The sequence below is a fragment of the Sinohyriopsis cumingii genome, chromosome 18 (assembly GCF_028554795.1).
Source record: "Sinohyriopsis cumingii isolate HCF-2022 chromosome 18, ASM2855479v2, whole genome shotgun sequence".
In the NCBI taxonomy this organism is placed as follows: Eukaryota; Metazoa; Mollusca; class Bivalvia; order Unionida; family Unionidae; genus Sinohyriopsis; species Sinohyriopsis cumingii.
In genome coordinates this window covers 23,798,796-23,823,731 of record NC_142978.1, presented here as the reverse complement: position 1 = coordinate 23,823,731, position 24,936 = coordinate 23,798,796, and the positions used below count along the sequence as shown (strand labels likewise).

The 24,936-nt window shown below is 35.4% G+C and overlaps 1 protein-coding gene across 1 annotated transcript; it reads left to right on the top strand.

Moving 5' to 3' along the window:
• Positions 1–24,936, top strand: LOC149776225 (uncharacterized). The gene is made up of 8 exons (XM_089942625.1): positions 1–189; positions 9,756–9,924; positions 11,544–11,895; positions 13,655–13,816; positions 18,404–18,617; positions 18,809–18,955; positions 22,206–22,312; positions 24,628–24,936. The coding sequence occupies exons 1-8, from the start codon at positions 78–80 to the stop codon at positions 24,811–24,813; spliced, it is 1,449 nt and encodes a 482-aa protein (XP_089798751.1). The 5' UTR covers positions 1–77; the 3' UTR covers positions 24,814–24,936.

The following is a 24,936-nucleotide window of genomic DNA, read 5'->3' as shown; positions in this document are numbered from 1 at the left end:
AAAACACGTACCATGTGACCAGATAATACATACAAGTGCGTCGTTGCATTTAGTCATCTGCTGTCGTTCACATCAAGATGTCCACACGACTGGCTGTATTTCTGCTGATCTTAATTGCGTTTGTATGGAAGGAAGATGCTGCGCCTTCGACAAGTTCCGAAAAGTTTCTCGACAATGTTACATTACACGGTAAGAAAAATTCAAAAACAGTGCAAATATATGTAACGATAAAACGCAAATATCGTTGTTTATATTTTCCGAATGCAATATTGATGGTCTTTTTTTGTCTAATTAGAATTGTTTTATAATGAAAAATAAGTAGTTAGCAGATGCCATGACTAACAACATATTTCGCATTGTTCCTAGACTGAAACGATGTACGAAATAGGAATAAGTTACATATCACAATGATGGATATGGATTGCAGATAACTGGGAGGGGGTAGGTTCAGAGCACGAAGAGTAAAGAAAGGGCTCAGTGAAATAACAAGCTGGCATAGATGTTTCCAACGCCAGGCTTTAACATTGGCCATATGACATTCCTGCGTGTTTCCTTTACCAGTGGTTTCCTTCTTTCCTTTCACCAAACGAGTAAGTGCATCTTGTATGTAGATGCGAGCATCTGTACGAACCAAGACTTTGCATAGAGATCACGAAGCCTTTGAGATGTTTCGGTAACAGGTTTACTTAGCTATACGTATTTATTTGTTCGATGCGAGAAACTTGTGATTATGTATCTGATATTATGAATAAAGGGCAAAACACGAACTAGATCACTATCCAGCCGCAGTGACCCAATGGTTAGAACTTCGAACTCGAGACCACGATACTGCGGATTCAAATCCCACCAGGTGACTTGAAGCAATCCCAACTATGATCATGGTGCCCCAAGAAATCATTTCCCTTTGACAGAGACACATTTCATTGATTTACAACGGAAATTGATGTACAAATAACAATAACCAGCAACTGGATGTTTTAGTAATATAACCCTAAGTTCTAAATAATGTGGTTTCTTACCAAAAATAATTAATATTTTACAACCAATCAACAAAGTCGGTATTGACAGGAATGGACTATAGCGTAGCGATTTGCACACGGTCAATACGCCTACTGATTGTAGAACATTTAGCTACATTGACTTAACTTATACGAAATTAGTCACGGTCGGTTCCAAATAAGTCTGAACATAAACGGCAACAAGAAAGTCAAAATTGTGTCCCCTCTTATTCGCTTGGTTTTGGGGCGAAACAGAATCTAATACCGATGGAGGTGTGTGTGGTAATGCAACATTACATTGCATTGTCATGTGCGTACACTTTCTTTCCTGTATATTGACATACACTGCGCAATTCACAAATGCAACAGATACAAATGTCAAATATCTTAAGTCACAAAGTCAGTAAGGTCGCCCATCAAGAAGATATGTGGTGTAGAGCAAAAACAGGCTATACTTCCCTACTGTAAGTTACGACAAAAAGTTTACCTGTTTGGGATTTGCTTGTGTTGCTATATCCAATGATTTAATAAGAATGAAACTGTAGCAAAGCTATATCACTACGTTTTTGTTATATATTGCCGCTATAGGTAACCTATTTAATCAGAGTTTGAGAGAGAGAAAGAGAGAGAGAGAGAGAGATCTTTTGGGATTAATATTCCAACTGAAAGATTGTTTCCAACCTTTTGCTTCAGTAGGAAAACATGGATTGATTATATATATTTAATAATATACGTGCACCCAAGTCGATCCACATAAGTTCTCAGTAAAAAAAAAAAAAAAAAAAAAAAAAAAAAAAAAAAAAATCTGTAGTCTCCAGGAGTCGCGTTGCACTTTTGGGTTTCATTTCAAACAAGAAAATTTAGAATTTTATACATAAAAATTATTTTTTTTAAAAAAATATCTAGCATCTACATATAGTGCAAGGACATTGTTGTAAACAAATACGTGTTTTTCGGCAACGTCTTTTGGTGTACTAAATTGACCTACAGCATAGTAACCAAGCGTTGTCGTTGTCATTGTCGTTGTCATTGTCACCTTGACGTTATAACTTTAAACATTAAATACAGCGTTACTTTATAAAACAGATTTATGCATGAAACGATCTGTAAACATATACAATTGGTACAATACCTGTTATTTCACGGTTACAAAGGACTTACGGATCGTAACGCGTACAATTACCTCCCTTAGTTTCAATACTCGTGCCCCTAGAAATTTACCAGTTACGGATAGTTCCGAACCTTGCACTGTCACTACATTACTGTAGATCTGAAAATAAAATGTTTAATTTAATCATTATAGTCAGTGTATCATGGTTGAACAAAATTCAGAATGTTAGGCCAGCATGCAACCTGTTCAACAACCTTGCAGCCCGCCTTAACAAGATATATTGGACCGTGCTCTGTATGCATTTTGAATATCCAAGTAACATCATTTTTTGGATATAAATATTAAACCAGAATGAAAACAAAATATATACAATTATCATGCTCATTTTCTGTAACAAAAAGTCAATCCCCCTTCATGTGCTGGTAAAGTTTTTCTATGTACTAACTGTCAGCCCTCCCCCTCTCTCTCTCGTGATCAAATGTGCCAAAAAATAACATCCAATCCCCTTATTTTGCTTGTACATTTTTTCGTGTATGGACAGTTAGCCTCTCACTCTTTCTCTCGCGATCGTAATCAGATTATCTCTAATATAAGCAGATACATTGTTTATTTATAATTCGTTAATATACATACAAAAATCAAACAACTGCATTTCATGATACAGACTGCATGCACTGTTCAGATTTATTTCAGATTTTACCTTTTATACAAAACAAGCCTGACCAGCTGAAGCAATTAATTACTAATTAGGGCAAGTACGTAATATGTACAGTTGGTATGAAGTATACTGTAGTGGTTAATCTTATGCTTCATTCAAACTGTAATTGAATCCATAAAAGAAATTTAATGATCTGAATAATTGGAATGATACAATATTTCACTCTTTCTTAACTTAAGCTTAGAATCACAGTCTTGATTGCTGAATTGTATTCAGCTTTGTGTGAAGAGGAACGCCTCGTTTAATTCTCATCGAGAACGCATTTTTGGAAAATGTCTTGATTACCTCACCCAATTCTCTCAACATGTATTCAACATGTATTTCTCTGGGTGTCAGTACAACAAAGTCAAACCACTTGCGATTAGATTTTGAAATCACTTTAGCCTTTCCGCAATGTACCTGCTGAGTAACTGCTTGTGTACCTACTGAGTACCTGCTGTGTACCTGTTGTGTGCCTGCTGTGTACGAGCTTATAACCTCAATTGTCACATTTTAAGTTCAAAACACGGCTGTTAGGATCATCCTTAGAGTTCGAAGAGTTGAGAACACCTCCCACTGCCCTGTAACCTTCACCAGCTACCTGTTCGATCTAGGATCAAACACAAAGTATGTTCACTAAGCTACATTTTGTGACTAGCCCAAGTCCAATATTCTTATCTGACCCCTCCCAGGTGTACATACAATCCTGAAACTTACGTAAGGACCCAGCTGCATAGAACATATTGCCCACAGCTCTTAGACAAAAGGACACTGGATACTATGTTCTCACTCGTGCCCTTGAAACAACATATTTTGACTACAATAAGAGGCTTACAGATTTAATGTTTACTTCCTTAATTATTGTCAGCATGCTTTTCGTTTTTGTAATTTTATGTTGTTTGGTCGTTCTGTATGTTTTGTTTTAACTAATATTGTAAAGCGCTAAAAGCTCTTAAAGAGTATGCACTGTGATAAATCCACACTATTATTATTATTATTATTATTACGACCTAGGTCTGCCATCTTAATTAGAAATGATCTATCCGGAACTGATCTGTACCGAAACGTCTTATGGTGTCTTCGAGGGGAGATAATAACAGTCAAATGGTTTTTAGGGTCTTGATACGTCGATACGTATCTGCATATACGTGCAGAGCAATAAATAACATCTGTAATCATGTATTCTTGAAAATAAAATATGTCTTGAAATATGTACTTTTGAAACGAGATTTGTGAATACATACGTTTGAAACATTTTACCTTTACATGATGAATTATGCTAGAAATGTTGAACGCTAGAAAAGCTACCTGTATTGTCACATGAACTCTGTACACGTATCTTTGAAATAATTTCTTCGATCATGTCTCTCCCAAAACGATCATCTATAACCATTAATCCCCTTCAATGAACCCTGTAAACATATTTCCCCCATATTAATCCATGTAGACAGGTATCCTCCCAAATTATCCATGTAATGTAAACATGTATCACACAAAGTGAAAGAAAATGTTCCATATTTGAAACGAACTATGTATTTTAAAATTATGTGAATAAACGTTATTCTTCTAAAAGAAAAAGAAATCTTTAAACATGTACCGTTGAAATGATCAGTAACCATGTAACATTGAAATTATTTGTGTAACTGTGTATCCTTAAGACATGTGCGATCTGTGTAAACATGTGTCCTTAAAAGCTCTATAGATACGCATCTTTGAAATCATCTATGTCCCACGTACCTTTAAAATGACTTCTGCAAATTGTATCCGTAATGCAAAGTAAGCGTTTACCTTAGAAACGATCTCTGTAAACTGCATCAGTAATACAGTCAAAGAAAGCACGTACTTTAGAAACGATCTCTGTAAACTGCATCCGCAATATAATCAAAGTAATCATGTGCCTTAGAAACGAATTCTGTAAATATATACCCTTACTCATGAGATGATTATTGCAACAATATACCACTAAATAATAATAATAATAATAATAATGATATACTTTATTCAGGGTGTTCATACATAATTTCTGATAATACGTGCACTATTTAATACAGATGCTACTTCCTTTAGGTATATTAGTCACCATTCTTTTGCGTTATCAAAGATTGTCTAAGACGAAAAGCCTAATTGATGTAGTAAGAAAAGATTCTTATAATTAATATAGTGTTATGACTCATTAGTTCTACAAATGTTTCTACAGTCGGAAAGAGATAATAAACTTCATTGAAGTATTTATTTCTTATATGGTCGTAAGCTGGACAAACACAAACAAAATGAAATTCATCGTCTATCAAATAAACATTAATTTTTCGGCATAGTACACAATGCCTAGTATTTCTTTCGATCCTGCTATGCCTACCTGTCTCTATTTTCAGCGTATGCACTGAGCATAAAAATTTAGCAAGTAATTTCCTAAGAAAATACCATAATCCATATGATAGGTATTTTTCGGTCCTAATTCGTTGTTATTCATGCTTTAATATCCACGTGTATGTGAGTTGTTAATATCACATTACCAACTTTTTTGTTTTGAATCCTTAATTCTGTGCAAAAATAGTGCGAAAATTTGTTGCTCGTCTCCAACATCTTGATTTAGCCAAACATGCCCCAAACCGAAGCGAATTAACATGCCTTTAACTTTGGTAGCCCACGTGACACGGTTAGTTTCATCAAATCTTTTCAGCATTGTATAACACTGGTGTGGGTATCGAGCTGAAGGCATTATTACGACCTTCAACTAGTATGTAATACATTGTAACAAAATACGAGGTACGAAGTGGGTATGTTCCTCACTCCCCTAACACAATCGCATTATCGACATATTTAGGACCACCTAAATACCGTTTGCAAAAATTGTATTGCACAATTTCAGTATCTCTACTAAATTCATATCCCCAAATGTCTGAGCCATAGTAAGCAATTGGTTTCATAACCGAAAAAAAATTCAAATGTATCCTCTATATCTAAGCCGCCGAATCGTTTTTGATAATTAAAATTCATTGAAGTTGTTTTCTTTGCCTGATCTGCAAGTATCTGCTTTGCTTTCGTCCAAACTAACTTTAGGGTGAAAAATAAACCCATGTACTTGTAATAAGGTAAACACTCAATACAACTTTCTTTGAAAAACCATACTTCCTTTTGCTTGAGATCTCCCCCATTTCTGAAAACAATGATTTTAGTTTCATCGAGATTGACAACCATACCAGTTTTATCACAGAAATGGTCATTGACATTTATCTGGTTCCGAAGTAGCTTTACTGTATTGACGCAATGAGCAACATCATCGGCATCAAGTGTTGCAAAAATATCATCAATATCTTCTGAGATAAATAGACTTCTGTTGCATTCAAGCTTCAGATGAGCAATCAAATCATTAACAAAAAGGAAAAACATGATAGGCTTAAAACACGACATTGCCTTGTACCTAATGTACATTCGAAATAAGGAGTTAAACCCAGGCCCGGTCCTAGGATGTGCGGGGCCCAAGGCAGCATGCGGGGCCCAAGGCAGCAAGCGATGAGCGTGGGGCCCCAAGCAAAAAATTGCAGTGTGAGTTAGAGCGGGGCCGAGGGCGGTTGCCTCGTTCGTCTTGCCCTAGGGCCGGGCCTGGTTAAACCTTTGGGATTTGGGACACAGCTTTTCACATTTTTATAAATATTTATTAATATATTGTCAGAGTCATCTAACTCGCACACTGGCTTCTTCAATAAAGATTTAAAGTATTCGTACCAGTCTGGGGGAAATATATTATGTTGAGAATAAGGTGTTTCCCCTTTCAAATTATGCCCGAATTGTCTAGCTTGACTTAATTTGTTCATCTGGAGTTTTCTAGTTACCTTTTTTTGAGTGCAATTAGTGATTTAAAAGCTGTTTTATACTCTCTGTATAACTTAAGACCAGCTTCAGCATTTGAGAATCTAAAGCGTCTTAACAATTAGTTTTTATTATTATTTCGCCTTGTCGCATTCTTTATCCCATCAAAGTGGTTGCTTTGTTATCATATTAGGTGCCGTACCTCTGGTTAGCAAAATTGAACCTATATTCTGATATAACTGAACTAATATTCCGAGACAGAAGTAATTATCAGCTTCAATATATCTGAATAGATCATTGTTTATGTCTTCAAAGCCTGTACTAAACATTCTTACAAATGACTGTATTTTCTCTTTAGAAAGACGAAAATATTCCCATTTAGTAACGGTACGAGTATCGATTTTAATTTTCCCATTTAGCAAAGGTACGAGTATCGATGTTAATTTTCCCATTTAGTAATGGTACGAGTATCGATGTTAATTTTCCCATTTAGTAATGGTACGAGTATCGATGTTAATTTTCTCTTTATTACAATAAGTTTGATGATCAATAAGATCCACATTTTGTGTACCACTTAAAGTACTGATATAAACACGTACCACTGAAATGATCCTTATAATGTTACGTATCCTTCGAACAGTCTATCTAAATATGTACCCTTTATAATTATCACTGTAAAGATTCACCCTTGAAAACATATGTGTAAAGATACATCCTTGAAATAATATCTGAAATATGTACTCACTGAATGATATATGAAATATGTACCCTTGGAATTATATCTGAAACACGTACTCGATGAATGATCTCAGTAAACATGTACCCTTTGAATGATCCCTGCAAACAACATCCCTTGAAGTGATACCTTTAAGTGCTAACTATTCAGATGATATACGAGTCCTTCTGATGATTTCTGTGTATAATTCAAATGACCTGTCCATTTGCACGTTTGAAAAGATATCCATACATATGTATCTTTGATGTAATCACTTTAAACATTCATCCTTTACAACTTACTTAAATAATAGTTCCACTTTTTAAGTTCCAGAGGATATTTGAAGCGTGCTCCATTGAAATTATTCACACACCATATGTGATCAAAATTGATATATTCAATTAAAAAAAGTAACGAAAATTAAACAAATGTAAAATTCATAAAATCATGTTATATTCTAACATTTTATCGTTAGTGTCTGTGTTTCTGACGATTGTATGGGTTGCTGGAGATTTTCAAAGAGCTAAAAGTCATTAATATCAAAGAGGTCATTTGCATGCAAAGACTTTTAAATGTGTTCAAATTGTTTATGTGTATTTACATAGAAACTGTGTATGTGTATTTACGTACTAACTATTTATATGTCTTGTTGGCATTCGTTAGTCTCGAGAGACGATGTAAGTGCGCCCATGTTCATGTGTATTTACGTACAAAAATTGTATGTGCATTTATTTGCAAAACTGTTTATTTGCATTTACGCACAACACTGTTTATGTATGTTTACGTACAAACTGTTTATGTGTATTTACGTACAAACTGTTCATGTGTATTTACGTACACAAAGTTTATTTGCATTTAAGTACAAACTGTTTATGTGCATTTACGTACAAAACTGTTCATGTGCATTTACGTACAAAACTGTTTATTTGCATTTACGTACAAAACTGTTTATTTGCATTTACGCATGACTAAAATGTCCAAATGCTAATTCCGGGTACGAGGCACTTCAGATTCAGTCTATAATTTTACTATTGCCTTATCGCTAGAAAGAAAATAATTAAAAACACGGATCTTTGTCGTATTCAAAGATGTGATTTACTCAACTTTTGTCACATTAGGCATTTAAGTTTGATAGTGAATACCATCCTTCCTGACTACCTTGTGTGGTTGAGGACTAAATGCTTATTGCAGAAAACACAACAATTATATACATTTACGTTTCAGAATAGTTATGATATCATTTCAGATATTATTGTTCACGCTGGATGAATAAGATCTTATAAACCCAGTCTTATCACCCAGAGGAAACATGCTTTGGTGTTTCCTGCATGATGAGAATTATGAATGTAATTCCGAAATCCTTAACTCTCTTTTTTATTATTTTTATTATGACGCAAACGGGGACTTGAACGATGGAAGGTGAATCGTCACTGACAGTTTAAAATACTTTTCCAACATCTGCATAGGCAATATTATGCCAGCAAAATGAACATAGTAATTCGGTCACTAAAGGGGGAGCAAAACAATACCTTTTACAGTAACCAGTAGTATTACTCAGAATCAAGTTACCTTTGACAGGTGTCAATATATTACGACCTATCTTTGATTCCAGTAGACCACTAATTAATCATGTGTCTAACTAGGCGTGACTAATTTCTGAATTGCCTCCTTACTGTTTGCGTTTCAGACTCCATGATAATGGGGCTGTACGAAATATATAGTTATAATTTCATAACATGTACCAATTTATATTGCTATCCAAGCAGTTCTTATTATTTATTCAGTATTGTTACGGATCTAAACGAGTAAATCTTTTGTTTTCGACAAGTTTTTACTACTAAGGCGCAGAGGACAATTATATATATATATATATATATATATATATATATATATATATATATATATATATATATAAGTTTGTGTGAAATATATTTTCCACACAATAATATCTGGAAAACCCTTCATTTTCACACACGTGTTTATTCCTATACTGTAAGCATAATAATCAACAACTACTTACTGACGACCTTAGTTCAATAAATAGTTTGTCACAAGTAATCAAGAGGAAACAAATTCGTTAAGCTGGATATTTAGATGTAGTGTTTAGTCAAGTCAGATTTGAATTGCTCAGTACTTTAATATCACGACTCAGTGCTTTAATAGGATATCATGATTCAGTACTTCAATGATATAGATATCACTTTTAATACTTATTTCTTCTTTTTCTTCTCGCTGATCTTGTCTTTAAAGGTGATTATTCTGAGTACCGCATTCATTTGTTGGACACTGGAAGGTTTACGGCACATATTCAGACACAGAACAACAAAATCTTTGTCATTTACTAACCATGCGTGGTTTAATTTATATAAACGTCTGCATATGTTTATCTGGTTGTGTCATTGCGTGTTTTTGTTTTTTTTAAAGCGCTGAACACGGAGACAAGAAAGTCGCTACTGACGTTGACCTTGAGAAAACTAAATAACACAATGACACAGTTGCAAACCCTTCGACCTCAGCTAGATGATTGCCGGAAGCAGGTTAATCAAGCGATTTCTGGTTGCAGGACATGTGTTCAAAATCTGTGTTACAAGAGGTATTTCACTTGATCTAAATATGTTTGTGGTATTTTATAGCAGAAGATTTCCTATGTGAAACGTAGAATGTCTAGAACTGTCTATATAATACACTTCTTTACAGCAAAAGCAAAAAATATATAAAGAAGATAAAGGGCAAAGGTCAAATGATTAAACAACATCATCGCATACAAGCATAAGATTCAACGCCATATAGCCAATAAGATATTATGTACCATTAATAAAGAAACAAAATCCCCCAACTCCCCAACCACCCAAACAACAACAAAACAAACATAAACATCAAAGGAATATTTGTGGGTTGATACTGGTAGCTAAACTAGAAATGAATTATGTACTGGCGTCAAGTGAAACATCTGATCGCGGTACATTTTCTAGACCGATGGCCCATCCTTATTCCTAATCGAATTTTCTGTCCATAACTTAAAATCTTCAAGGCAGGTTCTCTAAGGAAATGTACGTTTTGTACTTAAAATTGTTTTTTTCTTGCAATGCGATAAATAGTCAAATATTGAATAGGAATGGGAAACAATTACCCCCTGGAAATGCCTCTTATCTTGAACCTAGTGTGTGTTTCTATGTACCTTAAACCTAGTGTGAGTGCCTCTGTAAAACTAGTGTGAGCCTACTGTATCATAAAACTATTGAGTGCCTCTGTATCACAAGACTAGTGTGAATGCCTCTGTTTCTAAAACCAAGTTTGAGTGCCTATGCATCTAAATCTTAGTTTGAGAGTCTCTGTGTCACAAACCTATCGTGAGTGTCTATGTATCGTAATCCTAGTGTGTGTCTATGTATCTTTTACCTAGTGTGCGTGCCTCTGTAATCTTGAACCAAGCGTGAGTGCTTCTGTATCTAAAACCAAGTGCGAGTGCCTATACGTCTTAAACATAGTGTGAGTGTCTATAAGTCTTAAACATAGTGTGAGTGCCTATACGTCTTAAACATAGTGTGGGTGTCTTTAAGTCTTAAACATAGTGTGAGTGCCTATACGTTTTAAACATAGTGTGAGTGCCTCTTAAACATAGTATGAGTGTCTTTAAGTCTTAAACATAGTGTGAGTGCCTATACGTCTTAAACATAGTGTGAGTGCCTATACGTCTTAAACATAGTGTGGGTGTCTTTAAGTCTTAAACATAGTGTGAGTGCCTATACGTCTTAAACATAGTGTGAGTGCCTATAAGTCTTAAACATAGTGTGAGTGTCTATACATCTAAAACATAGTGAGAGTGTCTATACGTCATAAACATGGTGGGAATGCCTCTACGTCTTAAACATAGCGTGAGTGTCTAAGTATTTTGAACCTAGAGTGAGTGTTTATGTGTCTTAAACCTAGTATGTGTGCCTCTCTATCATAAAACTCAGGTGAGGGTTTATATATCTAAAACCTAGAGTGGGGTAGTCATTGCTGTTATGGACTAGAACAAATCACCAGAACACATACATTTCTACTGTGTACGACTTATGCTAGGAACTGGGTGTTTGTTATTCTCTTTCATTCTCATAATGATAAGATATTTAACTAAGAGTCTCCTTCGCTGATTTTCACGAACATATCTAACGATCCTCCCTAAAATGTCTGCAAAAAAATGAAAGTGTATTCGTTCATTTTTAACAGACAACAGGAGTGCCTGCGAAACATATTCGGGTCATCCTCCATGGTCATCTCGGGCGGACAAGGAAACGGTCAGGAAGGGAATTTTTTTGTCAACAATGGTGGTGTCATCTACACAAATATGCCTTCCGTTACGACGTGCAGCATTGTAGGAAGGTCACGTGTTTGTGAAACTATCATGAATCCAGGAGGTACCCTCATCCAAACTGTGACTTCAATAGGCGACAACCTTCAAGTACAAATTGGGAATGCCTATACCAATATCGGAGGGCAAAACACGATTACCTTTTTAAATGGCTTGCATACAATAATAACAAATACTAATGGAACCATGAATAAAGAAACTGAAGAAAAGGCAAGTGAATAAACTCAACCACAAGAACCTTCCATTATTTAGCAAGCACTGATGTGTCAGTTCGATACTATATTGTAGCTAGTATTAGTACGTAAGTAGGTAAAATAAATAAGTACAAGGAGAGAAAAGCGTAAGTTAGACAATTAAGAAAAATGGCCATATAATAAAAGGATGAACGAAGTAGGAACAGAAACATCTCTCCCACACACCCCCACCAAAACAAAACAGTGATGTGTGATTTTGTTTTTTAACGTAGCTTTAACAATTTTTCAGTCATATCGCTACGATGTCTGCAATGTGCCAGTTTATAGTGATGTCTAGCACTGGGGCATCATGCCGCAGACATGTAGCATGATGTCCCACCCAGTCACTTTATCCTGACACCAGGCCGACCAGTCCTAACACTAACCTCTTAATGCTGAACGCCAAGCGAGGCAGCTGTTAGTACCATTTTGTAAGTCTCTGGTATGACTCGGCCGGGGATCGAACCCACGACCTCCCGCATCTGAGGCGGACGCTCTAACCACTAGGCCACCGGAGCGGTCCAAAACAAAGCAAACAAAACCCCCACGATGTATGTGTTTCTAATTTATATCTCCACGCTTACTCATTTTCAAAACCACTTCTAATTTCAACGTCATAATTACATGCCTGAGGGTAAGGGCGAATGTTTGATGTATAATAATGTGCACTTGTATTTTCATGTCCATTCAGTATATGTTTCCTTGTAGTGTCAGATTTATGGCCACAGGTTAAATCACTAGGGGTCAAGGTTAGATACCAGGGTAAATATCGGATTTATAAATGGCTATAGGGCAGTTTCTGACTTATGACACCGCGGCTATAACCCACGGAAGTATGCATATACAACTGTGCCAATGTCACGTCTGTATTTAAATATGCACTTTCTTTCCAAATAACTACATACATGGTTATATAATGGGAATCTGTAGAGTTTTCAGATTATGACCTAGGTGGTAAGTTCCTGATGGGCAAGGATGAATACATGACCAAAATTGGTTGATATTTTGAATTCGTATTTTCAAGCCCTATTATTGTATATGTGGCCATACGACGGGAATATCGGTAGGCTACAGGATGTAGTCAAGGGGATCAGACCCCTGGGGTAATAATATATCCAGAAACATACGTTGGCTGAATAACTGAATTTCTCTTCATATCTGAGAAAACCTTTATATGGTTGACAGTTCTATGTACGAAATTTCACTCAAATATATTTTTTCACTAATGATAGTGTTTTGAATTGATGACCATGTGACCTTTCCACTGCGAGCCAATCGGGTCGGAGCAGAAAACGAATTACGTCACGTGTCACGGAGCTTATATCTTGCTCCTTAAATATTAGTCTAAAACTGAGGGATGAGATTGTGTGACCAACGGACGGACAGACGGAAGCAATCATAATATCCCCAAAGCGTTTCAAGCATAGAGGCTAAAAAGTAAATACTGATTTAAAAATGATGAATTCAGTTCGAAAACAAGACTTTGAATATCCTCTGGTTTCTCGTATTTTACAATAATTATAAAGATACCATCAAAATCTGTCTGAATCCTGTAATATTCTTGTATATTTTCCGTACTTTAATTGTGCCTATGATAGTGTATACAAAAGATGTTTTCCACAAAATGGACGTCATTTAACCAACAGACTAAATATGCCTTACTTCTTACGTTTCTTGTTGTAATGCAGGATAATGTATTCCACAAACGAATCAGACTTTTTTTAAAAACTCTACAGGTAAAGCAATTGCTAAGCACACTCAAGGCCGAATTGCGGTTGATGGATCAAGGAATAAATGTGATGGTTTCAGGGATAGACCGCGAAGTGCATCAAATGACAGCCGAGTTGAATCGTGACTTGTCACAAATGAATCACGATATACAGACATCTGTTGACCAGGTATATAAATAAATAAATATGTGTATATATATATATATATATATATATATATATATATATATATATATATATATATATATATATATATATATATATATATATGAATGAGTGAATGAATGAAAGAGAGAGAGAGAGGTAGGTAGAGAGAGAGAGAGAGAGAGAAACCCCTTTTTCCATCGGCGCCCATATATATAAAGGCTTGTGTATAAGGGATCAAAGTTTATTCTCTCTCTCTCTCTCTCTCTCTCTCACACACACACACACACACACACACGTATGAACTGCGACTAAAGAAAACTGACGTCATGTAAAGAAATTCTAACGTTATTACTTTATAACATTGTTTATTCATTCACATTGCATTTCTATTCATGTTATTTTTTGTGAAATAAAGTGCATTACAGAGAGAAAATGTGACCCTTCTCGAAATATGCAAAATCTCAACTATGGCCGAATGAACGTTTCTTGTCGCTATTTAGATCATGCGAGAAGTTGTGTGAAATGCACATTTAGTATTGATGCCATACAATAAACACAATGCAGACGCTACACCAGTAAATTGTTTTCTTTAGGAACAAAATAATTTTAGCATGTTTTATTCACATTTATAGTATAATAAAGATGCCAACGTTAGCATATATTAACATTTAATGCATTCAACAAATACAAAACAAAAGCAATAACAACAACAATAAAATTAACATGCATATATGACCAGACTAAATTAAAAGGGAAGATAATATTTTCGCGATTGATGATTTTAACGTATTTTACATGATTAAAGTCAGTTGTTAGCATATCACTAATTATTGCTTTAATGATTTTAATCATTTTAACCTAGAAATCAGTATTGTACAATTTCGTTGAAGGTAAGTATGTATTTCCAGACGTTTCCGTCCTGCAGCTAAGTAAAATTAGAATGTCATTCCGATAGAATGCACGATTTAATTTGAGAGGACTCGCATATTTGTCAATAGTTCAGTGCCATTATGGGTTTTCTTGGTTTATCTGGCCAGGAAACACCCATCCAGTCATTAAATACATACATCAAACCGATCGGATAGAAGACAAACTGCAATTTTAAGTGCAAAATTGGTCCAAACGTTATTCCGTTTTTCCGAACTATCGTGCACGTAGGTATCCTATGAGCTTTGACCCGAGTGGCATAGCAAAGGCGGAAAAGGCATGCACAAAAGGAAGAAAATTATTATATCCCTTTATCATGGTTGGGAATTCAAAACGTAAATTAATGCTTTAACCACTACATGTCTATCTTTAAAAATTGAATAAAATTTGTAATTTGAACAGAGATTTATGTTTGCGCGGTCTCGTCAAAATTGGGATCGAAAAGCGTTTCAAGTTAGATGTATCTCAGCATGAACGTGTGAAGAATTCTCAAGACCAGGTGTGCGATGAGCGAAAGCATGCTTCGACTTAACGGAATTGTCCCTGAAATTCATAAAAGAAAGCTCAGTTTCCATGCAAAATGTATGTCATATGCCTGAGAATAATGAGATCGTTCACCTTTCTATGCAGGAACGATAATATGTAACAAATGGGATTTATTCCCGGTATATATAGAATTCTTCACGAATATGACCTGAAAGACTTTATTATATATATATATATATATATATATATATATATATATATATATATATATATATATATATATATATATATATATATATATATATATATATATATATAGTGTGTGTGTGTGCAAAATAAGACCTTTCCGGCTAGAAAGGAATGGAAACACATTTTATGGAATACCATGAATCAATATGAGAATAATCGCTACAGTCACACATGCTTTAAAGATTGACCCTTTCAAAGATTTCAATATATACATCATTGTATTAAACCCGCCATTTTGTGGCAAATACCAAGGTCAAGGTTACTTCATAGATAATTTGACTTCACAGTATTGATTATGTCGTTATATAAATGTTCATACTTTTGATGTAATATTTATCCTCAATATTAAAAACTGTATTGTGCACATCATATATGTTGAGTTGAATAATACACGAATTACTCGTTTATCTACGCATAAAACTATCTAGATTTGGAATATATAACAGGTGTCAGCATTCATTTTTAAAATGGTAAATGTTAATCATAAAATGTTTTCTTAATGCCTTCATAATTAATTGCCTCTGTATCTATTGAAATGTACTCGGAAAGACCAAGAGCTCAGTAAAAGACGACCATAATGCCATTCTTTTTACGACTGAATATTGTAGGGTTCGTTAAACAGCCGTCACCATTCCCTATCGGGTGACACTGGTATGGTACGGAGATCATACCAATCAAATATATAAATTAGGTATGCACAAGTTCGAGATTTATATGTAATGGTACGTCATGTAATTGTCATTTCCACGTGGGTACCATTTCCCAATGCCTTGATTAATCCCATGAAGAAGCACATAAAGATAGATTGTTGTAAACAACACATCCGTGCTATATTTTACTCACGCTGGAATGGTGAAAAGGTTTGTAAAATACTCTAGCAGTACATTCTGTCGTCGTTATCGTGACACGTAATCATTAAAATTGATGTATTGGATAGGCTCGCCATAGCTTGGCAGACTGTAATAACTAACCTCTCCTGTTTGGAAGCATGAGTGTATTTTAATTAACTTTCGCTCGGTTATGAGCTAGAGAAAGAGTATATTGTTAACGCAAGGTCAATAGAGGTTAATGACAAGAGTTGAGACAAACCAAAATTTTAGAAACTCTTGGGCCATTTGAAACATTGGTGCCATAAAATGAAATTTTCCAGAATAGTTATTAATAACGGCGGACTAGAGAGGATAATTCCATCTTCGGTGGGAGTGATACAATGTTTTCCCAGATGGAATTTAAGGTTTAAAGAAATTCCCCTCGTAAAATTTATTAAAGTTTTTGAGGCAAGCCAGAACTGAGTTCGGGGAAGTATAAGTATTTCTCTTTAAATTGTATAATGACGCGTGTCGGAAATTAACATAAAGAGGGAGATTCGACTTCATAGGAAGGTGAGATTCTCGAGAAAAGCACAAGGAAAAATAGCTCCATACCTAACTTCACAGTGGAAAGAGCGCTGTCTGCAACCAAGAGGTTAATTCCGGAAGAGGCTAGAAGAGAGAGAGAGAGAGAGAGAGAGAGAGGCCGACCTATCACCAACAGTGACTTAGAAAAGACCGGGAGCACTAGGTGATGCTGACATGCCGGCAGTTTGAGTTAGATGAGTTATTCAAGTATTATGTTCAATTTCATTTTGTTTATTTAATTGATTAAATTCTTATAATTTACATACGGGGGATCGTGTTATTCTATTCTATATCTCAGTTCAGATTTCAGCTATTCCATCTATTCATTTTCGTATTTTTTTTTTTTGTATTGTTTACTCGATTCGGGCAATAACACCGTTGTCCATCATCTCCTAGATAACGGTAACCAAAAACTGTAAGAAGTGGGGAGATAACATATCCCACAACCTTCTGTCACACGCGCTAATCGCGAACATTCCAAACGTGCTAATGCTCCATGGCAGTATTTTATGATCTCATCACATATGTAACTTCTTTAATTAACGTGATGAATTTAATTCGCAAAACCTTTGGATATATTCGTACATCGACCCAATGGGTGAATCTTGACTTTGCGTGCAATGCTCAGAATTACTTTGTATTATCGTTCATTCTTTTCTTGAGGCCACGTACTTATATGAAGCTGATGTCTTCTTCTTTTCCTTATTCTTCTATCGATTTTCCAAAAGGAGGCCGATTTAAAACAAAAAATCTACTACTTTTCTTTATGTAGATTAGAATGCACGTAAAAACTCTAGACCTCTCAGCTAATAACGTTCGCATTTCAGAGACGGGAAGAAAAATAATACTGTTAATGTGGTATCGTATGCTACGCAGATTCTTTAATTTATACTTTGCATTTGTTTGCTTGACAAATGCCAGTCTAAACAGTGTGTGTCCTTCCCTAATATAGTAATTAATTAGTATTATTACAAATTATAAGCAAGTACTACTTGTAAATACGTGTATTTGTTGAAGGTATCCTTCTTATATGACTTGTACTACTAGCTCTATTGGAATGTCGCGCTGCAAAGAAAAGAATATATACAGTGTATATATATATATATATATATATATATATATATATATATATATATATATATATGCACAAACATGAACACATTTCGATAATATATAGTAGGGCACGTATATGAGAGTTTAAGACATATTAACATTTTAAGAAAATTTCAATGCAAGATTATTTGAATTCATGTATAAGCAACAAATATATAAATGCATATACTGTGTTACCTTACTTTTGTAACGGACGATATCATTTGATGTGTACATTGGTACAAATCCTTTCTAACTTGTTCCTGCTGTTTGAAAATTTAGTTTGATTCCTTCCCAAATATGTATCCAGCCAATACTAAATGTTAAGCTTTGAAAACACTGTTTTGTCGAGATAACACAACATGCTTTAAATATTCACGGGGCTTAAGTTTTGCAAGCGCGACACGAACTGAAATATGCAAAACTTTGGATAACAACTGTGATCTTTCCACTAAAGGTCAACCAGGAAGTTCACCAGATGACCTCAGATTTGAACCATGGCCTTAACCAGATGAACTCTCAGATCAACCAAAATGTCAACCAGATGGTTTCCGGTCTGAACCAAGAGATGCACCAAATGAATACCGGGCTTTCTCACATGGGACAAAGCATATCAACCAACATGAACCAGTTTGCAACCAATCTACAAACCTCACTGCAAAGTTTGTTTGGTAAGTGCATCAAATTGTGCAGATCAGTTACACCGGTTTCCTTCTTTATTGCATGTACGTTGCATCCTAAGAAAGTATATGATTTGAAATGTACCCCTCCCCCGAAAACAAATAAACTGAAGTATTAACTATTCATATAAATTGTATGAAAACGTTTTATTTTGATTTTAATTATCCAATTTTATTTTCAGCAAACCTTTTTGGAAGGCGCCGGCGTGCGGCTGTGCTGGACATGCCTTGCTCCATTTTCGGCCCATGGCAACTAGACTGCTCTGTGTATCAAGTGAACTGTACTCAATGCCAAAATAAAACCAGGCACGCCGATATAGTCAAACAAGGTATTTCATAGTCTAAGTTTCCTCTAACCCTTGCCACCCCATTTTTGATATTTGGACATTTATGTTGGGGTGTAGGGTCAGAGTCCATTCCCTATCGAAAAGTTGGAATTCACCGACACAGTTTGGTGTCGGCATGGGGTAGCATGACCCTACACCCCAATGTAAATGTCCAAATATAAAAAATAGGGTGACAAGGGTCAGAGGAAACTCGGAATAGGTAGTTCACTACAATTTCAAAAGTTCCTATAACATACTACCATTTTCACTCCAAATCCATTCGGTAAGTCATGCGTATGCTGATAATGATGATGATGATGATGATGATGATGATAGAAGGTGGAGATGCTTTCGGTGGCGGTGGAGGTGGTGCTTACAATACTTATAGTAACAGTAAAAGTAAGTTTGTTATCTCCTTCTGATGTCTTTGTCCACGACGTAGTCGTAATCGTTGTTTTTCAGCTCACGCATCCATAAGGCCTACTGAGCATGTGGTATACTGTGGAGTGTGTCCACCATCTGTTGTTGTGTGTCATTCGTCATTTGTTATCATGTATTATATTCAGTTTCTTAAAAAGAGAAAATGTAGCGGTTTAAAATTAAATATGTCACACAACATCCGGTTTTTTGTGCCTGTACTAATGCGTATAATCAGCCAGAAACAAATGAGTGAAGTTGTAAAAGATAGAAACCTTCAAACAACCTTTTCTCAAAACACACTTTAGAAAGATAGTATTAGTTTTTATCGAAACATTCTGACCTAAACGCGCGCGAAGTCTTTTATCAATTATATTTGCCGTCTAGTACATATATTGTTTCAGAAAGTAGATAAACCTTTAAAAGACGTCTCTAAAAAAAAATGATAAGCGACTTAGACCAAATTTGGCAGAAGCTTCGTGGCTTAAAGGCCGTGTACGAAAATGATGTGTAATCAAATATGACCGCTGTAACCAAAAGTTAAGACAATCCCCAAAACCTTCAAAAGAACAAGCCTTAGTAGATTTTATTAAATTTGGTAGAAAGCATTAGGATTTAATATAATGTCCTTCCAATTTGAAATAATGAATGGAATGCTGTTTAAAATGACTTAAGGTATTAAAAGTAGTAAAAGTTCAATGGAATTTCATCTCTAAAACTGCCACTCTGACAAACAGTAAGCATCACGATCGGCAAACTTCGCTGCATTTTAATAACGATAACCTACAACTAATCCAATATGGCTGCCTTTATTAATAGTAAAAATGAAACATCTGGATGATATCTTGTATTAAATAACCACTGTACAGGATTTGACTAAATACGAAAGAAATCCTTCATGTCTGGATGTATTTCAAGTTCATCCAATATGGTCAGCGTCACCATTAATACAATTTTCAAGGATTTTTTTTTTACATAACCCACCTCACGGTTATACACAGTAAGTTTGGTAAATCAATATTTTCTGTTCATTTACTCCATTAGAAATTATGATAAATTAATTGACACAAACGTCATTTTATCAGGAGCTGTACCTGTAAGTTGGTTGCACTAAAAAGCCCCCAAAACAATCATGCAATAAGGAAACTTGTACAGTAATGGATGTGTTACAGTAGAAGTTGCTCGGTGTTTTACATTAATAAAGAAATCTTGATTGTATTTCGCCGCCACTGAGAACTACTTTATTAAAATGCCGACTTCGCTGACAATTGCGTCACCCTTCCTTCGCTTTGTGATACCGCAAAGAACTAGCATTTGCCATCTTACTAAAAATACTGAATGTTCTTTTATTCCCCGTGATGCACCCCAACCATTGGTCAGGTGTAGTGAAATGACGTCACACAATACGGTAAACATTGTAGATTTCTGGAATTCGACGGGAGAAAATTACACCTTAGCAGCTGATTTTCAGTTTAAACCCATTGTTCTCCAACAAGCACGAAAAGTAACTTATTGAGGATTTTCTACATATCTGAGCTTAAATTATATAGAAAAGATGTTGGCCTGCCATTAAATATAGCTGAAGATACCATTATATGCTATTGCTTGTTTGGCTTCTAGGGCGATTTCCTCCAAATATCATAAACAAGAGAGAGAGAGAGAGAGAGAGAGAGAGAGATGTTCTTCCCTTACTTTAATACCGTCTATATTTTATCGTGTGTCACACAAAACGCGATATTTTAACGAGTGTCGAAGCCATGAGTTTAAATATATTATTTGAGGTACCAAAAGGAGAATTATATCACATATTTGCGTAGGAAAATATCCCATTTTTTTTTTACTGTATACTAACATTACACCTGAATCGAAGCTTACAAGATTAAACTTGCTCTGCAGAACGCAACCGCCAAGCATTTACCTCACTTTGAATCGTTGTCATAGTCTGATCATACAAATATCAGTAATTTCAGAGAGATGTAAGCTCGGGATACCCTACTATGTTGCAATTAAGTTACATATCTTACATTTTGTAAACGTTTTCCCCTCTCTGACCACAAAGCTAGTCCGACCAAGCACATGGATCATACCTGGTATTTGAAAGTGTTGGCAAGGTATTACAGGGGAAATAACTTCACACAGACTTGAACGGTGTTTAAGTTAACAAAAACAAATAGCTTGAATGGTAGTTTAGTTTCCGTTTATTTGTTTTAGCTCATAAAAGTGATCGTCTTTATTGCAAGTAAAGTTCTAAAGGCACACGCAAAAAAGGGTAAGCATGACATAATTATAAGTCTTGTTGTTTCTACATATGGGTATATTTTTCACATTTCAGAATATAGGAAGGAAAGATATGAAAAATTTTTTCACAACAATTTTATATATTTTACACCAAATTAAATATCGAATTTAAATAAAGTTAAAAATACCTATTTGTGCATGCTCTATCTCATGTAAATGTATACTTTTGTTTCTGGACAACGTGTAAATTTTCACCATGTCCGCAGGTAGCCCAGAAGACAATTTTTACACTCGTACATTTTATACAGCATGCAAAGTATAACTAATACACCGCCATTTTATGATATATAGATAAAGACATTTTCATTTATTCACAGGCAACATATATCAGATGGGTAAATTGCACAATGACTTTCTTACTTGTTTTTCCCAGCTAGGCTATGTATTTATGCATCTGTGTTGGATCGATTTCCTCTGTTTCGCATGTACACTGCACGTCATGTATGATTACTGTTGCATGTATATTTTGTATGTCTCTCACAGTAACTGATCAATTGACATCCCCACACAGTCATGTTGATGTAACTATTTTTTTCAGTCTGCGGTGAGCCACTTGTTCAAGAGATGGAGAGCTTAAACTATGACCTTGACCTTACCATGGATATTTACAACCTGGCCATATCTGCTTCTGAGATCATCTCCTCGGTATGATAACAATTTTGCATGCTTTCTCTTTTAGATAGCACCGTCTTATGATAGGTGATATGTCATGGAAATATTATCTTTTATAGCTATGTATGCCTGCCATTAGGCGGCGCGTATGGTACTATGTTGCTGTCCGTGCGTCCGTCTGGATGTTCCCGAATTCGTTTCAGTATGATAACTTGAGTTGTCCACCATCAACAGTTACTATGATTTTGTACATGACTTAACCTGGGAGAAAAAGCTAGATTATTGATAGTGGAATCAAGAGCGCAAATGTCAATGTCACGGTGCTGAAATACAAATAATGGTTTCTGCATTACAACGTTAGTCTTAGACTACGTATCATGCCTTATTGAAATCTGTGATGGGAAGGGCTTGCACCTAAGGTATGGAAGAGATATTCGGATTTGGGTGGGGGAAAGGTCAAGGTCACTGTGGCTCTAAAAATTAGTTTGGCATAACAACTTTCTCCGGAGTAAGTTCCTTGACTAAACTTTTTTGATGACTTGCCTTTAGGATAATAAATAAACCTATATATTCTGGGGTCTATTGGTCAGAGGTCACGAACAAGGTAATTCTAAGAAGCCAGTAATGATTTCTACTCGCCAGGCTTAGTGTGTTGAGTACCACCAAGAATGACTATTCAACATGGAGTGGACCGACAACGTGTCTTTTGCGGTGCTATTGTTTCAATCTGTTTTGCATTTTAAAACATATTGAATATTATATTTTGTAAACATTATGATTTATCTTAAAATATTTAAGAACTGACGTCCATAATCTGTCGAGTATGGTACTCTTCTCTCAATCAGTTTTGTCTTTTTACTAAATAGTAAATACGACATTTCATAAACATTATGCTGGATCCTATATGAATCTTAGAAAAATCCGATGTTATTTCAGATATGCGTATTTTATTAAAGTGGGTTGAATCTCATATATCAATGAAAACATCTTATGAAATGCACGGGATATCATAAGAAATTTATGAGATATCAGCTAATTATACATGATATCCTTAGCGTAGAATGTAAGATATGTTGAACGTTTAAAGTTATCATTCAATCGTTACAATCTTACTTATTTAACTTTTAGACTGCATGTGCTTGCAATATGTGCACCAAAATGTTCGGAAAAGCATTTTTTTGTTGTCATACAGTTCATAAAATGTCATAAAATATCACCCAAAGGGCAGCCAAGCAGTAGTCAACATATCTTTCACTTGTATCCAAACTTTCAGTTATAATATTTGGCATTTTCTGAAAATTGAACCCGACTTATGATTTATTCAGTCACAGAAACTGATGTACAAGGTATAACAATGATAATGGCTACTGAAGAAGCAGCGACTCAGGTTGTCGCATAGTTATCATTGGCGTTGTCGTTGTGGTCTTCGTCGTCGTCTAGTCTTCTGTTGATATTTTTGTTGTTGTCGTCGTAAGATGGGAATACTATTACTTCAACAAAAGTAGCAAATCAAGAAGTTAAACGGTTTATAACTTACAATGAAACATCAGTCTGATGGGATATTATTTAATACTACTAATGTGTCAAAGCATTTATCAAAATGGTTGCAAACAAAATCTAAAATTAAATCTAAACCAGTCACGAACAACATTGCTGCATGAAGAGTATTTCGTGCAGTCTACATTAGCAGTATAGATCTGACCGGTCTTCGTACGTGCAATGCAGAACATATACGTCGAGCCTGTTTCTGTGCTCATCGTTTAAATATATACAATTGTGTAGAACTAGTATGTTTTATCAAATCTGTGCGTATCTGTCAGAGCAGAGCAACTTAAAAGTTACTTGGTCTTCCTACATATCTGTGATACCTCATCTTAGACAAATTATCACTTTCATCACAGAAGAGTCCGACCCCGAGTCCCTCTAGTGAATATTGCTTATGCAGCATCCCAACTATTTATCGCCCTTAAGTCATTGAATGATGGAAGTTGTTCATTAAAATTAATACCTTGATTATATCTTCCTTCGTAATAAGAAATCGGGTAAAGTCGAGGGTTTCGTCTGTTTCCCCTGAACCAATCACCCACCCACTTTTCCACAAGAATCTTTTACTTACCTACTTCTATACCTACCATTAAACGACGATAAAAACATTTAAAAACTGTCACAGGCTGCTAAAGAACTAAAGAGATATGCACAGGGTGAATGTTTCTGTCTGCTTATGTATATACCTACGTAATTGTGTAGCATTACTCTTACTTTGTCGTTTTGTTCTCCTTCGAAAATAATGTGGAAAACAATGCATGCAGCCTTCATGGTATGACATTTGTTTGATTTTGTTTTATTAGGTTGGTTACAATCAAACTGACTTTGATCCGGATACTCTTTCGTTTCCGCATTTTGCCGTCACCACCAACGTCCGCAGCACTCCGCTTCGCTACCTGTCCACTACACCGTTATATCTACTGGACTTGAAGAGGACAGCAAGTAAATTGGCTGACGAGCTATGGACACTTTGGAGCAAACGTGGATAGTGTCGTTCTTGCTACTAAACTGATTTTATTCCGACACCAACATTAACAGACATGCCCATATATTAACTGAACATATCTTTTGAGCCCACATTGCTGCAAGCAAATAAACCCTTTTCAGCTCAA

Coding starts and splice junctions, on each gene's coding strand:
- LOC149776225 (XM_089942625.1), top strand. CDS start 78: ATGTCCACACGACTGGCTGTATTTCTGCTGATCTTAATTGCGTTTGTA. Junction 18,618..18,808: donor CTCACTGCAAAGTTTGTTTG/GTAAGTGCATCA, acceptor TTTTATTTTCAG/CAAACCTTTTTGGAAGGCGC. Junction 22,313..24,627: donor CTTCTGAGATCATCTCCTCG/GTATGATAACAA, acceptor TTGTTTTATTAG/GTTGGTTACAATCAAACTGA.